This window comes from Malurus melanocephalus, unplaced genomic scaffold (assembly GCF_030028575.1).
Source record: "Malurus melanocephalus ecotype Western Australia unplaced genomic scaffold, MMel_1.1 scaffold_173, whole genome shotgun sequence".
Classification (NCBI taxonomy): Eukaryota; Metazoa; Chordata; class Aves; order Passeriformes; family Maluridae; genus Malurus; species Malurus melanocephalus.
The window spans coordinates 177,305-194,907 of NW_026623405.1; the positions used below are offsets into that span (position 1 = coordinate 177,305).

At 45.9% G+C, this 17,603-nt stretch overlaps 2 protein-coding genes across 4 annotated transcripts; both read right to left on the bottom strand.

Annotated features, from left to right (window-relative positions):
• Positions 1-1,147: 1,147 nt before the first annotated feature.
• LOC130577276 (arylamine N-acetyltransferase, liver isozyme-like) lies at positions 1,148-10,535 on the bottom strand. 3 transcript variants are annotated; one of them, XM_057372514.1, is made up of 2 exons: positions 10,475-10,535; positions 1,148-2,037 (listed from the first exon to the last, which is right to left on the bottom strand). In XM_057372514.1, the coding sequence occupies exon 2, from the start codon at positions 2,030-2,032 to the stop codon at positions 1,148-1,150; it is 885 nt and encodes a 294-aa protein (XP_057228497.1). In that variant the 5' UTR covers positions 2,033-2,037; positions 10,475-10,535. The 3 variants fall into 3 exon arrangements, with proteins under 3 accessions (XP_057228497.1, XP_057228496.1, XP_057228498.1); XM_057372513.1 differs by lacking the exon at positions 10,475-10,535 and adding an exon at positions 4,788-4,867; XM_057372515.1 differs by lacking the exon at positions 10,475-10,535 and adding an exon at positions 3,274-3,335.
• Positions 6,342-10,539, bottom strand: LOC130577277 (arylamine N-acetyltransferase, pineal gland isozyme NAT-3-like). The gene is made up of 2 exons (XM_057372517.1): positions 10,475-10,539; positions 6,342-8,634 (listed from the first exon to the last, which is right to left on the bottom strand). Exon 2 carries the CDS (start codon positions 8,625-8,627, stop codon positions 7,755-7,757), a length of 873 nt encoding a protein of 290 aa, XP_057228500.1. The 5' UTR covers positions 8,628-8,634; positions 10,475-10,539; the 3' UTR covers positions 6,342-7,754.
• Between the last annotated feature and the right edge of the window lie 7,064 nt (positions 10,540-17,603).

Below are 17,603 nucleotides of genomic sequence, written 5' to 3' on the forward strand. Positions count from 1 at the left end.
TTCTAAACCTTGTCTTCCTGCATCCTCAAAGCACTGCAGCACTGTTTATTTAATTCTCTCCTGGTCAAACATGTCTCCCCTTCATTTTAGGCACATCAGGTGCCCCACAGGTCTGTGTGCTTGACTAAAACAAGCATCAGAGTCTTTTCCTTGGCTGAAGACTGATGTTCTTCTGTCCCCCTCTTTCATGGCACATCCTGTACAGCACCACTGGCATCACAAGGTAAAAGGCTCCTGTGTTGTGGAAATCACACTGTGAAACCACACTGGTGGCACGGCCCAACTTCCCTGTGTTTYCTTTTGCATTCACAGTGTCACTTTTTAAGGTAACTTCTGTGCAGAATGGWGTTTGTAGTAAATATGAAGTTTTACCTATAATACTATCATGTCCTCTTGATGTCACATGAAGACTGGGTCCCAAAGTTTAGATTATAATTTGCAAAGGTTGATCAAACTTTGATTTGTTTTCCAGTTTTGATACTAAAAGCCTGATGTTTAAAAACTACTGAAGTATCTTCTATGGACTTTATTTTGAATTCAGAAACACAGATAAATCACACTCAGAAAAAGCAGGTACTCAGAATTAGAGATCCAAGGTGCCCTTGGATAAATATCTTACTTTAAGTCAATTTCTGGRAAGGGAACACAACTTAAGTCTTTCAACTTTCCATAAGCTAATTAGCACCTTATGGTGGCTTGTTTTGAAAAAGTCTTAACCTTTCTTTTTTCTACAAAGTATTTAAAGCCAAATTCAGGTCAACTTAAAGACTGTTAAGGGAAGTGATTAATTTGTAAAACTCCACTGAGAAGATTGGAAATAATGCCAAAAAGGTTAGAGGTCTTTTGGGTAAAATGGTAACACAACCTCTCTTGCTGTATCATTTTGGTCTCATTTTCCACAAAACATATCTGCAATAAAATGAGTTCTTGGGAAGGTGAGCAAGAAGTTAAGGAGTCAAAAATCAATTTGCATATGATCAAAACAGAGCTAGTAATACGCAATCCGTATATGTGGTTAATTAGCAATGTACTGGAATTTACCAAGCTTTGTGACTAGCTCAAGTKAAAAATGAGATTAATGTAATTAATGTTAATTTTAGATCTTTTCTGTTGCCTTTTTAAAGATCTGTCTAGCACAGTGTTGCAGTTAGATCTGATCCACTATGTTGGGTGGCAAGCCACGAACATTTACTGGTACAAGTTTGTTCTCCAGGACTATACTGAATTTATCTTTCAGCGTCTTCTCAACCTCTTCATCTGTCAGAGTCGTGATGTTCAGCAGGTCCGTGTCCTCCTTGTAGCTGTACTTCATCTCAGTCAAGGTCCATCCAACYAAGGCAAGGAGCCCACTGCTGGTCTGGAGAGTGCAGATGGATTTCTTCCGCAGGATGTTATCCGGAGACACTTGGAGGTACGCGTTGAGCTCCTGGAAGTCATCTATGTGCCGCGGCTCSAGAGTGAATCTGTATATTTTCCTGATGTTCCCTGGGGTATCAGGGATATCAATATCCCTTTGCTCAGGAATGTAATGCTTCCTTTTCACTTTCTCAAAGTACCAGGTGCCGCTGTCTTCCGTGAAGCGGAAAATGCCGGGGCCCTGGGGCTGGTCCTTCCCAGAAACCAGCAGCAGTGGCTGCCACGCCTGGTAGGCACCACCAAACCCAGCATCCACGATGTAGGAATCTCCCTCCATCACCACCTTCAGGAGGATGTGGTTTATCTGAGCAGTGTATCCCTTCTCTGCTGGATCATAGCTGTGTGCACCCAGAATGCACACGTCAAACCCTAATTCTTGCAAGGCCCAAAAGAGGAGGTGGTTGATTTCCATGCACCATCCACCACGTTTCTTTCTCACAATCTTGTTGTAAGTAGCTTGCAAGTCCAGCTCGATGGCCTCCCCGCAATGCATGCTGAGGTTCTCAAAAGGAATGGTCTGGATGTGATGCTGGAAGATGGCTGTCAAGGTCTGCAAGTCTGCAYCCTTGTGGGGCTTGTTGTAGGATATTCTTCCAAAATACTCCTGAATGTTCATTTTKCCTGTGTGAGCAGAAAAGCAGCCAGTTAGTGCTGTGCAGCTGTCAAGGGGTTCACTCTTGTTTCTGTAGCACAGGTTAACCAGCCTGCAAACATGGGCTGGGCCCTTTTATTGAGGATCTCGAAGAATTTTAAATATTTGTTTAAAAAGAGAAAAGGACGGGAGCAGGTGGCAATAATGTTTTTTTCCCCTCTCCAGGCCTGCCTTCAAACCAGGCAAACTCTTTCCCATGAGAAGACACAACACATGCCATAACAGAATCTCTGGCCACAGAGGAGGATCCCACAAGACAAAAGTTTTCTAAAGTCAAGAAACAACAGGTTTGCAGAAAAGCTGCCACACTGTACCAGCACAAAAGTCACATCAAGTTGTTACTGTTTCTTTTACYGTACCAGGTAAGCAATTCTTTCTTTATCCCACAGGTAATTTAACTGGAAGGTTTTGCATTCATGGGTTCAGTTAACTGGGATTAACATCTCAGTGTGTCACCATTTCAGACAGGTTGCCATGTGAAGTAGATTGTTGTTTTCTTAATCTCTTAAATTTCCCTGGRGGCTTTAGTCAGGGCTTTGGCTGTGAAAGGAAGGAACTTTAAATTTCTAACCTAAGGATCAAAGGAATTGATCTAAAATTACATATAAGGCATATTCATATTCTTTTGGTTTCTTTGACCATCTTTTACAAAGTACAGGCTGTAGTCTTAGATCAAATGATTGGAAATATTTTGTGTCATTGCATCTGTGATCCCCTTTCCTTTCATTAGCAGAAAGATGCTGTCATTGGCACTGGTTGTGGCCAAGATGCAAAAGGTTCCCTCTAAGACTTGGAACCCACTGACTCCTCTGGTCTCTGCAAGGATTTCTTTTGCCCTTAGTTTAGATTTAATTTGGCTTTTTTCCATGCAAGGATATTTGTTTTCCAGAACAATTCACAATCTGCCTAAGGGCTGTGTTGATTTCCAAAAAGCCTGAGGATTTCTTGCTTCCTTCAAGTGGCTGAATGTCCCCTGGGAGGATTTTCCAATAATCCTGTGATGTGGGTGAGATGGGACAAATGCCCTTCCACTGAATATTCTCAGCTTTGGCCCACCTGCTCCACCCAGAAGTTTGACCTCGTGTCCACGCCGGAATGTTGTGAAAATCCCATGATGGAAGAGCCCCCACCCCAAGCAGGAGAGCACTTCCAATGTCCTAATCTCTAGACTTTAACCCCAATTTGATGCCAGCAGCACAACTCACGTGACTTGGTTGTATCGCTCCTGATCTGCACTGGTTCAACACTCAGACTGGCCAATGCAAAACTGCAGGAAAATGGGATAGAACAGAGGTCTCTCCCAATAAGGGAATAAGAAATAAATATTTTCACTTCAAAAGCACCCGAAGAGGCTATATGAAAAAACATTAATGTCTCTTTGATACTGCATTTTATGGGCTTTTTCCATCCCTTTTTTAGGACAAGGGCACTCATCTCTGGCAGGATCTCCTAGGAAACACTTGCAGAAAGCCATTTCCATCCCAACATGCAGCACATGTGTTTGCTGGCAGCCTCATCCTGTGGTCCCCTGCCTCGTTTTTTTTTCTATTCCCACCTCCAGCAGTTTTGCATAGGAAGATAAAAACATCTTTTCCCTGTGAGAGTGTCAAGCTCTGTGACCAGAAGCAGTCCAGAGGATCCATGAGCCTGGTGGGTCTGACACGCTCAGAATTTGCCTTCAAACAAAACCAGATCTGTCCCTGCCCTGGGCCAGCAGCAGAAGGCTTGATGCCCTCCTCATCACCCCACTCCTGGGTCTGGGTGTCCCCATCCTAAGGGGAAAGCACAGGATAAATAAAACCAGCTCCCCTCATCCAGCCATGAGCACCTTCCCCATGGAGAGCCCCRTGGGGTGCTGGCAATGAGGCTTCAGGAAAACATTGGGAAAGCATTTTGGGAAATTCCCTGCCCATGCCTCAGTTTCCCCAGCCRCCCCTTCTCTGGCCTCATCAACTCAAAGTCTCTGTCAGAACAGCCTGACAAAATGGGCTCTGATCTCAATGAATACTTAAAGAGGTTTAAGTATAATAAAGCTGCACTACAACATCATTGACATGAGGGAGCATCCACATAAATCAGTGTTTACTCCCTCGCCTTCCTGGAGGCCGATTTTTCCTTGGCACAGCCATTCCCACTGTGCGAGCATCGAGGCTGCAGCAGGGAGCAAACCCTCTCCAGGGGAGAGTTTCCTTTCCAAAACTGAATTTTCAAATACCCAAGCCTCAGTGCAGATCCCAGCCTTGTTTCCTTGTGCCCCTGCAGCAGCTGAGCTTTGCTCTGCGTTCCTGCAGCTTGGTGGGTGGGGAGATTCAGATGTGAGTTCTGCCTGTCTGCWCATGTCCCTCGGGATCGCTGGGCCCTTTCGTAATTAGGCTGAGTATCAGRATCTGTTCTGTGCCAAAAATCACGAGGGACTTCCAAGGCTGGATCCTCTYGCACATGCTTATCCTATTTGTTTGATTCTGAGTTCCCCTGTGTTTTTCACACACCCTGGCTCAGCACAAAGGGTTAGTTCAGCTCTCAAACCCTCAGTGTTGCTCTTGGAAAACGCTCTGGCATTGCCACACTCGCCACGGGCCCTGGGCTTCCCATGGTTTCTGCTTTGCCAAAGTGCCTGCAGGGCTGGGATTTGGCTGGCAGGCTCCCAGGGGCAGCCCTTCCCAAAGGGGCTGACCCAAAGCTGCGGGGTGAAGTTAGGGATCATGCACTCAGTGCTTACCTGGAGAGCAGTCAGCTCAGGCTTTCCACCCTGGGCTGTTCCAAAGTTCCCAGGAAGAGCTGCACTGGGAACTGCTGCTCTTAAAGGTCCAGGCTGCCTTTACTGCCAGGCAGGGACAGCCTTATTTCCAGCAGAGCAGCCAAAGAGAGGAGAGAGTTTTTTCTTTTAYAGTGGTTCGAATTCTGATGGTTTTATTGGTTTATTTTTATTGGCATATGTGTGGAAAGCCCTGTTATGCTGTCATTGCTGTCATTGTGTCAGGTGCTGTATGGAGAGTCTGAAAATGATCCAGTCCCCCAACTGATTGCAATATTGAGGGGGATTTAACCTTCCACATCACTGAATGAGAGCTGAAGCCCTCCAAGAGTGCAAAGCATGGGTATGATGAGCAACTTTTGTAAGTGGCTATAACCTATAAACCCATCCTCAACACTGCACATCACCCAGGGGCTTCAGTCTCTGGGGCAGCTTGGTGGGGGCTTCCATGCAGAAGCAGCAAAGCAATCATGCAGATTCTGATGCAGATTTTACATTGCTGACACTGATGTRGTCTGGATCCCTGTAGGAAGTGACTCCTGACAGACAAGAGAGTAACCCAGGGCAGGAAGCCACTGATTTATTGGTGGGGATGGCACCTGCTGAATTAACCACACCACCCCATTCCTCATGGCTGATACCAGGTCAGATTTGCCAAGTCACGTAGTTGTCTGAATTCCCCTGGCTTCAAAGAGAAACCCTGTCYTTCAGCAGGGAAGATGCTGCTCCCAGAGAGCTCTGAGCTCCCTGAGCCTGCTGTGCCTTTAAGGAATTACTGCCAAAGTTTGTGATAAGGGAAAAAAAACAAATTAGTGCAATCTGAGACGAAGAACTTTTTTTTCCCCTTGTGACAGCAAGGTGCATTGTGCTGCTCAGCAAATACACTCTGCTCCTGTGGGTAGGCAGAGAAGGGGCAGGAGCAGAGCAGGGGCAGGAGGGGCAGCACCGGGCACTGCTCCAGGGATGAGTCAGCAGAAAGAAAAGTGATTTTCCCTGGCAAAGTGATTGCCCTTCACACGCTGCATCTYGGGGGCGATGGACGTAACGCGCTAATCTGGTTTTAAAGGTCTGATTTTATAACTCTGTACCCATTCCCCCGAGGCTGTGGAGCAGCACAAAGTGCAAGGAACAGCCTGGCACAGGGAGACGAGTGGGCACAGCCCTTTTTAGGTGTTTCCTATGCTTGTCCCCACAAAGGGTGAAGATTGTTGGCTCTGCATGGATCTTCCCCTGCCCCACAACTTTGCAAGACCTGCCTGGACCTTTACCTGCATCCCAAAGCTTTGTCCCAGCTGTCCCACTGAGTTTAGCTCCTTTAGCTCTCCCACTAATGTGGGGACCACAGAAAAACACAGATCATAAACAAGCAGATCCTGGGACAATTTCTTCTGACCATCTGTGTTGCAAGCTGTTGGTCCTCACCACAAGAATCYCTTCTTTCTTTTGCAGCCACATTTAATTTTCTCAGAGGATTGAGAGCCTCGTCTGCTCTAAAGCATTATTGCACACCTGAAATCAAGCACATGTACATGAGTCTGACTCTGGGAAGACAGGGGTTTCAGGAGCTTGCTGTGTCTCCATGAAATACATTTTGAACATGCAGAATAGCAGCAGCTTTTATTAAATCTGAATTTTATTAAATCTGAGTTGCGGGCTAGAGAAACCTGCACATACTGCTTAACAAGTGAAAAAGGTTCAGTGAGTTATTTTTTTTAAAAGCCTTTGCTGAAAAATATTAGCACATACAAATAATCAGGACAACTTCACTGATTAATGATTTTTTTTTACTTTGGGAATACATGCTGTAATTTGGGGGGAGAAAACATCTGAATAATTCTAGTTCACAATGCTTGAGTTTTTTATTTAATTGTAGTTCACTTATATAATTTGCTTAATTATAAGTGCATAGTTGTAATGCTTCCCAGATTTGTACATAAAGGAACATTCAAGCATCTTCTCAAAGGGCAAAGTGGTCACATTTGAGTAATTTCTCCTCCTAGAAATCGTAGCCGTTAGGTATGTGATTAAGATTCATCGTTTCTCCCTATATCAATATAATTAGCATCACTGCAAACACATCCTCAGTAGAACAGATATGTTTCAGAAAAATAATTCCGTGCCTGTGTTTGGGTTCAGCCACAATAATTAATGTGCAATAACACCCGGAGTAGAGTCTGATGAGAGGAACATGTATTCCCAGCAGGCTGCTGCTGAGTGCGAGCAAACAAAACGCTCAGGAGATGCTTTCAGTTCAAAGAAATGCTGCTCTCTGGTTATGTCACCGAGAGAACAGGAGCTGTGCAGAGTCTGAGACAACACAGGATTGTCGCCAACGTTTCTCATCATCAGTTCTAGCTCAYAAACAGCCTGTCCTTAGGTACTCTCATGAATTTGCACAGGTGTGGGATGGCCTGACTGCCATGTGAGAGGGAGYTGTGGATGTGAGAGCAAAAAGAACAGGTTTATGGCTTTAGAGAAGCAAACTCAGCGCATGATGTCTTTGTTTTTTTTGGCTGTCAAATTCCCAGAATATTACAGTATTCATTTAAGAGGTGGGTAGGATTTTCCCCAGGTGGCAGCACCAGGTAACAAAGACATACAGCTCCATCATTGTGCCCAGCTGCACTGGGCGTGTTTAGAAAAGCTTTTAAGAGATGAAAGGAGTAGGGAACGGGCAGAGTCTGCTTCCCACTAAGCACAGAGAGAAGGGCAAGGATTTGATTGAGCTAGGCAGAAATTATTTGTACCCAAACCAAAAAGAGATGGAGGAATAGTTGTGAAAATCCATTTCTTYTCCTGATTCGTGCCAGTATGTTCTGCCTTACACTGGTGTAGATGGAAGGAGGAAGATTAACCTTTAGATGCTTGTCAGAAAGAGAGGGAAGAATTGCCTGTAATGCCACTGAATTGAATTGTAATTCAGGCAGTGAGTTAGAACAGAGACAACCTGCTCGTGTTGACGGGTACAAATTTCTTGTCTAGTGTTATATTGAATTTCTCCTTCAGTGTTTTCTCTATTTCTTCATCTGCGAGCATTCTGATTTCCACAAAATCCGTGTTATCCCTGTAATTGTACTTTATCTCAGTGAGCTTCCAGCCCACCAGTGCCCGGATGCCGTCAGCGGTYTGCAGGCTGCAGATGGATTTGGTCACAAAGAGCGAGTCGGGCGCTGTCTGCAGGTGGGAATTGCAGCCCCTGAACTCCTCAATGTCTCGTGGCTCAAGGGTGAAGAGATAAACCCGACGGCAAACTTCATCTTCCACATTCTGGGAAACGGAGCTGCTTTGGTTGAGAACCTGCTGCTTCCTTTTCACCTTCTCGAGGTACCAGGTCCCACTCTCCTCCTGGAAACGGAAGACCCCGGGAGTCTGGGGCTGATCTTTCCCTGAAACGAGTTCCATCGGCTCCCATATCTGGTAGGCCATCCCAAACCCCCCATCCACAATGTAGGATTTGCCATCGAGCTCCACTTGTAGCAGCAGATGATCGATTTCATCTGGGTAGGCGTCCAGCTCTGGGACATAAACTTTTGCTCCCAGAAGGGTGACGTYGTAGCCAAGAGTTTTCAGGACCCAAGACAGCAGGTAGTTGTTTTCCATGCACCAGCCCCCACGTTTCTTCCTCACTATCTTGTTGTAGGTCGCTTCCAGGTCCAGCTCAATGGTTTCCCCGCAGTGGATGCTGAGGTTTTCAAAAGGGACAGCTTGGACGTGGTGCTGGAATATGTCTGACATGGTGGCCAGGTCTGCCTTATTGTGGGAGCCCCGGTAAGAAAYTCTGGCAAAATACTCCTTGATGTCCATGCTTCCTCTGAGAGAAGGGTGGGAAAAAAYAATAGGCTGTGTCAGAAATGGTGGAAAGCTCTTCAACTTCACTTATAACAGGGCACTGGGAACAGGAGCAGGATCTGGCTAACACCTGTGTCAAAGGCAGCTGAGTAACAATGCTGAGAGAAGACAATGRGATGCTGCTGATGAGCACAAATGTTATTTTTATTTGCCTCTTTTACAGCTGTGACGAGAGGCTCCAGCTGTGCTAAGCACATTTCAGCAGAGCTCCTGCCCAGCAAAGCTRCAGGTCTCTGTAGGAAGGAACAAAAGCAGTAGCAGCGATGTTTCCCTGCTAGAAATTATAGGAACTGAGACTCTCCAGATCTGAACTGCTTCACTCATGGTTTGACTCAGCAAAGCAGAAGCAGAAAACAAACCCTCCCACTCCAGAGTGATCCAGAGCCTCCTCTGCAGCAAAACCTGAAGCAAATCTGTGCTGYTGTGGTATTTCATTCATTCTTTAGGCAGCCTGGCATGAGCTGCTCTCCCCTGCTCCTGCTCTCTGTGCTGGAGGTGGCAGATGTGACCTGGAGTGCAGGAGGTTTTTTGAGGGCAGAAAAGGCCGTGGGAGGTTTTTTGCTGTATCTGCTGTGAGCTGCCTCGCCACATTAGCTCCCCAGCCCTGCTAATCACAGCCCTGCCCCAGCAGCASGAGGAAACCAGGGCTGGGGCCAAAACTACGAGGTTCAAGGGCCTCACATTTTCTGAGATCATTTTTTGGGGTGCAGTTTCTCCTTCCATCATGGTCTTTCCAGAGACTGGTAAAGGAGTAGGCATTGCCCTTCTCTGGGATGGTAGAGGGCTCAGTGCAAGGCTGTTTCACAAACATGAGAGGGGAAACCAGCTCAAGCCTTCCCAACCCTTGACGGAAGGAATGGGATTTTGATGGAGCCAAGTACTTTTGTTATTGGTCCCCAGGCACTGCTAAATTTCAGACATCTGTAATTATGGTGCAATGTTGTTCAGATTATTGACCCAAGAGGTCCAAAAACACCCCSAAGTCCCTGCATGCAACTCCCAAAGTAAAATCAAAAGAAAAAATCCAACTGTTCCAGCAGGATTATGTTCCCAATCTGATGAARAACAGCATATCCAAACTTGCATGGGAATTTTGGAAAGATACTTTGAGTACATAAACAAAACAATGAAAATGAAAAATTCCCATTTGGTGTAACATCCTGGCAGAAGCAGAGGGTGCCATGGTTTGGGTCCCCATGTGGCCTTTAGGAGAGAAGCTTTTTAGAACTCTAACTGCATCCTGGCCACCACTATGCCTCAACATCCAAGCAGGCCTGAGTGGTCCACAGTGGGGTTAAGAGCAGCAGTCAGGGCACTCTCTTTGTTCAGCTCTTGGCTGTTCCCAGGATTTTCCCAGAACTACAATTCTATTCATTTCTGAAAACTTGGCACAAGCTTAGTTCTTGCCCTGTGAATTTTAAACCAGCCCCACCAGCAATGAGCTGTTTTCCCCTTTCTTTCTCCCTTCTTTTCCCTTTGCCACAGCAAGCAGAACATATGCATAAATTTTAATTACAGGGGTTAAATGTTGGTGTGGGGTTTGTCTGTCTGTCCATCTCTTGAGGGCGTTTGTAGGGCGGTTTTTACTGGGGTTGCTGAAATAGGGCAGATGGCACCAATGTCCGAGTAGCTCAAGGCTCACAACTGAGTAAATAAACCARCATAGCTACAACACCGAGCAGCTGAGCACTCCCTGCTCTGCCCCTACACCGTTTCTGCTGTGTTTTGTCTCCAGACAGATTTAACTTCCTGGTTAGAGAGCGCTCAGCTGCCAAGATCGGGGGGTTAAGAAAAAAACTTACCTGGAAAATCAGTTCAAGTGGCAGTGTACCTCCGGGGCTCRGGGCTGGTTCTAGGCTAAAGCAAGTGCTGTGGCTGGCTGTCCTCTACTTAGCACAGACAGGGCTCCAGGACTGCTCTCCAGCTGCTCTTCAGGGGAATGTCTTTTCCTTCAACTTGCTTTCACCCGCCTCTGTCAGATTGCAAAAGCTGGGGAAAAAAAAAAAGAAAAAAAAAAAAACAAACCAGAAGGGTGGAGCATGAGAGCTGGAGTGAGCCGGCAAAGCCAGCAGCAGAGTAAACCTGGCTGTGGTTAGAGCAGAGGCTGCTTCACGTTTTCCCTTGTTTGATGCTGTCTGCAGGGGCCTGCTCAGGCTGTCAGCAAAAGGGTGTGTTTTTGTTTCAGTGGCTTGCTGGATGCACTTGGGTGATGCAGTTTTTTCCTCCCAGTCACTAGATTACTGTTTGTTTGGAAACGTGRGGAAGGAAATATTGCATGCACTCAGCCTAAGAAGGGTTCTGTGCTGTTTCTGAAAGCCAGCACGATTTCAGCGCAGTAACCTGCACCTGCAACCTGCTTAACCCCATCTGCAGCACAGGAACTTCAGTGCTGCCTTTGSTCCCTTTGCTCTGTGTCATTCCCATGTGGTTTTTAGCACAGAAAATGTCACAGGATGTAAGAAAGCACTGGCACAGTGGTGAATCTGCTTTGGTCCTTGCCCACAGGAATCACCTGCAGACGTCATTGATGGTGAAGATCTCRTGGCACAGTGGTGACCATGAAGTGCTGACAACATGTGGGGAGCTCCATCCCCTCAGTGTGTTTCATGTTGCTGTTAAATCTCCCAGTTTTGCTTGCATTTTGTGAGTCTCATTCATTATCTGACATSTACAGTTGGATTCTTCCCTGTTAATTCCCCTCCAGCAGTTCCAGTCCTTCAGGTTTAGTGTCAGCGCCAAGTTCTGTTCAAACACTGATTTATTGGGATAATTAGCAGAGATAATAAATCAGATGAAACTAAGATGTCTGTGATAACCCATTACACAGTCCACTCCCATATCAAAATTTGGCTCTTTATCATCCCATCAGTGGCCAGTGTTTGACCCCACAAGGGAGAACTGGAGCCCAAGCCAAGAGATGCTGAAGGGAAAGGAGAACCTGCCCTTGCAGGGCAAGTTCATACTCCTAGCTGGATCTTGCTGACATGGAATAATTCCTTCTCTTCCCACAGACCCTCATTTTGACAGGCAGAAGCCAAAAGCTGAGCAGGCAGATCCCAGTCCTGGTGGGAACCATCCTGAACTTCCATGGGCCCATCTCTGTATGGTATGTAGAGACCCAGACTTGTCCAGAGTTTTTTGGGACCACAGATGGTGCCAGAACTGAACATTTTCCATGTTCCCTTGTGTGAACTGGCTCAGGATCTGTTCCAGAGAATTCTGGGGTCTTTGTGAGACACAAGTGTTTTCTAACCCAGTATGAGCAAAATCCATTTTCCCTGGTACTTTGTTACTTGCTTTTCTCAACTCCTCTCCCTGAAACCTAGCTGATACTGAGCATTTTGTTCCATGACTTTCAAATTCTCATCCCACCTCATTATCCTGTATCACTCTCTTTTTTCTTCCTTTTACAGCCAAGCCATTGAAAGCACAAACTCCCAGCCTGCCCAGGAGTGCCCAAGGCCACTCAGGAGTGCTGAAGGTGAGGAAAGGCTGATCTTGATGCCCAAGCCTTGCTGGAGTCTGTTCTGTGCCGTGCCAGCTCATCAGGGCCAATTCCAGGGGGGCAATAAACTGCAATCCCAGCTGGGGCAATGGTCACAACGTGACCTCACCTGTCCCCAAGGGCCACCAAGGGCAGAGTTTGGGCCAGCTGTATTGGGGAACGTGGCCACAGAGTGCAAGTGCCAATGGGAATGTCCTTGGGAAGGACACTGCTGTCCCCCTGGACACTGAAATGCCATTTACCAGCCTTGGCAGGAGCTGGAGCTGCCTGAGCTTTTTCCAGAAGATCCTCAATGTAATTGGGCTCCCTTTTATATAAATTTAAACTGCTGACAGCATTAAATTTATACTGAAATCCTTCTCTCATCCTGACTCTCCTGAGAGGCCCCATCAAATATCCCTCCCTCCTTTATTTAATGGAGTATTGGATGCTGCAATATTTGCCTGGGGAAATAAAAGCATTGGGTGCAGTATTTGGGGTAAAAGTCAAGTGTCTGCTTCCATTTCCTCATCACACCACTCCAAACTGATGCCACCCCCAGGGCAGTGCTTCCTCCCAGGCAGATGCTGGGRGTGCTGCCATGGTGGAATCTGCCATCCACCTTCCAAACCTTTATTTAACAGGAGCTGYGGTGTGAAATTCTGGTCAAATCGTCCTTGAAAAGTAACCACCTGCCTTTTAAGCATCTGGAGGCACATCTCCTCTGCTCCTCTATTTAAAATAAATAGAGCTGTCATGGAGAAAAGCCTGTGGTTCAGCCACGTCCCTCTGAGACCAGACCAAGCACTAGATTTGTCAATTGGCACTGGTGCTATTTTTAATTGCCTTCTCAGCAGCTGCACCTCGTGTTCCAGTCAGCCCCTRCCATCCCCTGGGCCACACAAGCAGAGTCCAACATGATGTTGACAAACACAGCCTTGTCTCTGGGGCTGCAGTCTGAGACCCTTACCCTGCTGATGGAATAAAGTGCCTTTAGCTTTCTGCTAAAACATCCGAGCTGTGCAAACCTTTGGGGAAATTTCTGAGATGCAGCAGGACTCAGCAGCCAGCCAGRCCAGCTAAGCAGCTGCAATGCCCTYATTCCTCTCTTTCCAGCTTTYSTGAGTGGYACCAGGTGCTCCCCAGCTCTGCAGGGAACATGGAGTGAGCAGGTCTGTGAATCCTTCAGYGAGCAAACACCATCCCCTTCATCCCCATGAAAGCACTCAGCAGCYTCACCAAATCATCTGTCTTTTTCCAGGTCCTTACCCAATTTGCAATTATTATTCTAATTCYTGTCTATGTCAGCATAGCTAATGAYTTTCCAGACAGCATTGTATCAAAATCTTTACTGAAATGCAGCACCTGAAATCCCACTACACAATTCTTCTTTCCAAAAAAAATCTCGTACCTAATCATAGAAACCCAGGAGTTAATTTGGGCTACCATTTTTAATAAACTCCCATTCTGTGGTTATTGCTCACAACATTCAGAGGCAGCCACAGCATCTGATGTGCCTGAGTCTGTCTCTCCCCTTATGCATCTATCTGAGGGATATTCTCCAGCGACATCCCAAATCAGACAGTGAGAATGTATATTCTCCTTTCAGCCAACAATTGAGAGACTAAACCTGCCTGCCTGCTGGGGACTCAAGGGAAGGGCTTGGAAATTGGCTGAGAGCTTCCTTCTTCAACTTTTGTCAAAGCAGCTCCAGAATGTTTCATTGTATGAAAATTTGCCCGCATATTTATGTGGCCACAAAGATTCCTGGGTTAAATCTGCAAAATCAATTCACCCACTGCATCACTCCTGTCTCCCTGCTGTAACTCCAGCTAACCCACCTGCCTGGGTTTTCATCACGATGAAGATGTAAATAGGCAAAGTTTTGCCCCATCCTCCTCGGAGAAGGAGTTTCTGTTAATCCTTTGCTCATTAATGGAGTTAAGCCCCATCAACAGGACAGCAGAATTGAARCCCAGCCTGGCCAAGTGGGCATGACTGTGGCCAGGCTGCCTGGTTRATATTCACAACCAAAGGAAAAATCCTTTTTTTTTTTTAAACTGCCATCAGTCAGTCAGTAACCTGGAGTGGAAAACAATCAACATCACAAAACCAATTAGCTGCTACCACTGCCAAATACGAACCCAGATCCCCCTTTGGTTCAAGATACAAACCTGAATCATAGCTCTGATGCCCAGCTGGCATTCATTCTCTCTTTATTTTCCCCTCAGTGTGTGTCTGGCACTGAGGCAGAGCTGCTGCCACACCACACATTCCAGCCACAGAAATGGGTTCATTTTGCTCTCCCCTCCCTGGGGACTCGCTCGTACTTTCGGAGCTGCACATCATTTTATTAGTTCTATTCCCAGTCTCCAAAACGTCAGGTTTCTTTTATATGAATGTGTTGCGATTTAGTACCATCAGCAGGCTCTGCTGAAGCGCTGAGAAATGCAGACCTAGGACAGTTCCCTGCAGAAATCATCCCCCAGCCCTTCCACAACTCCAGCACTTCGCTCTCTGTCAGCTCTGCAGCATTTTAATTCACAYAATCTACCCTCACTTGTAGCCCACCTCTTTCCCTGGCTTCGGATTTTTTTTTGCTGTGTGTTTAAAATGCTGATTTATTTTATTTATACATGTTTATTTTTCCCACTGGCAGCACCTTTGTGAAATATCAGTGATCACTAGATGTCACTGTGATTTTACTCTGTCTCCAGCCCTCCTGAGCCAGTGTGATCCCTGGGCTCTGGAGAGTTTGCTTTAAAATCCTTCTGAAGAATTGTTTAGTGATCAGAAAACTCCCCAGCTGCTATCCCAGTGGAGGCTTTCCTGGGCTGGGAGGGGAGAAACAGCTTTGGCTGGATTTTTTTTGGGCAGTTTTTGGCTCTGGTGTGTAATTATCACAAAACCAGGCAATTTTGGAGACAAACTCTCACACACGTGTGTGTACACGTGTCATGCGTGGCTGCACACCCAGGTTTCTGCTCAACACGTGAAACCCTGTTAATTTTGTGAGTTATTGGATCCCTGTGGTGTGTGTAAATGCTGTAAATGCTGTGTGCAGCCCTGCAGAGCCCTGGCTGTGTCTGGGACACCWGGGCTGGGACATCCAGAAGGATCCTCTGCAGATTTCTCTGTACCTTTAATGACAAAACGCCCTGAAAATTTTGTGCTTGCTGCTTACTAATCACCTCACTACTCTCCCAAACACAGAGCCCAGATTCCTTCACCATCATCTAAACATTCCCATCTCCCTTCTTTCCATCTGGTCATCTCATTCCTGCTGTCACTTCAGTTAATGCCACAGGTTTTAGTAAACTGTAGAAGTATCTCACCTCTTTCCCTTGTCTGAAAAGACTTTACAGAATACATTACTTCAAGGCCAATGCAAATCAACACTCCCTATTTTCCTGAATAGCTGATTCCTCTGTTGTACTTAGCCTTTGGGATATGGCAATTTAAATATTATAGACCACACTCTTGCAAGGGCACACATGGGATTTAGTCTCTCTTTTTTTTAATTTGAAAAAAATTCACCACTGAAATTAGTGGTAATGCCTGCTTAAAAATCCTTTGTCTCCATCTGATGACATTATCCAGATCAKCAGAATAAGACTTCACTCTGCACTCCATTCCCACTGGGGAATATGCCAAAATCAGGTCTTTCAAGAAAAATCATTTCCCTGGTGTGCAGTGCTGGCAGCTGAGCCYGAGGAACCAAAGCTCTTTGCTGGCATCTTTTGGTGAGCAGTGAGAAAGGACCAAGGGCCACAGCTGTCTCCATGGTGGCAGAGCCTGGACACGTCCAGGACAGCTCCAGAGCCAGGAAAATGAATTTTCTGTGAAGCAGTTCCATGGATTCAGGGTGCTATGAGAGCTGGGTAGAAGCCAGGTGAGATTTCTGTAACCACTTCTTGCCCTTTGAGCTCATCCCCATTGACTTTGTCACCTTCTGCACTGGGGACAGCAGGATTTTAAAGGCTCCTGGGTGCTGCTACTTCTACAAGCAAGGGATGGGCTGTCTGGGCAGAGGGTAATTTCACAAATAAAGACACTTTCTGGCTTGCTGCTTCCACCCAAATTGCACAGCCTGTCCACCTCTATTAATCCCAGCACCTTGGCTGCTCTGACACGTCTGGTATCAACACCATCTCGGTTTTGCTCAGCCATTAAATGAGCAGAAATGCTTCTGGACAAGCATTTTATTTTCCTGTGGAGCSACCAGAGGAGATTTGTTGGTCACAACATCAAACTTGTGTCAGCCACAGCCTAAAAAGTCCTAAATTTCCTTTGAATTCTGTGAATGACACAGTTCCCTCTTCAGAAACTCTCCTCCGTGTCTCACTCGACAGCACACCACCACATTTTGTCTGATGAGTACCAGCAATAGACAAATTAGAAGGCAAAGAAACTATTAAAAGTTTTGCCACTAAATTCAGGCAAATGTTAGGATTATGCTCCTTACTTCGCTCTGACTGGCACTTTATACAAGTGGCCTTGAATGAAATTATAGCCCCCATAAACAGATCTCATCAACATGACTTGGCACCTTACCTCATTATAACCTCATCTATGTCATATCAGTGCCCAGCAGACAGAAGTCCTTGTTAATTGGAGACTCATTAGCCCTGGGATAAAGCTGATATAGAGCCAKTGGTGATTTTCCTGGGGCAGGAGTGGGTTTGGGGTGTGTTGGGTGCAGCACCTGGGCTGGGCACACATCCCTTGTCACACTCAGGTGAAATCCTTACAGCCAGGAACAGCACTGYCAGGCCTTTCCTCAAGATAACTTGYAAAAAAGGTGAAGAGGAACAGGAAAAAAAAACAGCCTAAAGCAACTAATTAATGAAAAATAACATCCTGGATCTGCTTTCATGCATATAATGCTCCTCTTAAGGAAAGGCACGCRTTTTCTTACTGGTTTTGAGGAGCTGTAGATCACTGGGACCTGATTGTGCCCACATAAATTGCATTGAAACAGTTCAATTACAGGTGTGACAACTTTAAGCCCCGTTTAAACACGGGCAACTCGCTAAACACAGAATGTCTCTCCAGGTCATTGACTTCCTTCAACATAATTCAACTCAGTCAGGAAACCTTTCAACAAAACCCAGCACAAACCGTTGTCAGCCCAAGGTGAGGGATTGCATATTGAGAGTTAGCACACATTTCATTTCACCAGTTGGAAAACAGATTAATATTTCATGGAAAACAGCTCAAAACAAGACTGAAGTTATGTAGAACACCCTTACATAAACAKTACTGTAAATCATATTTTTGAACAGATTTAATCTTTGTTTATCCAGAAATACCCCAGAAGACTAACTTCAACAATACAGGGCTATGAATTCATAGCACAGATTAGTTAAAGCAGATGGTGAGCCTGTGTGGACGAGCTCTATCAGAGAAAACGTGGCCATAATTGGATTTATTTTAATTCACTTACA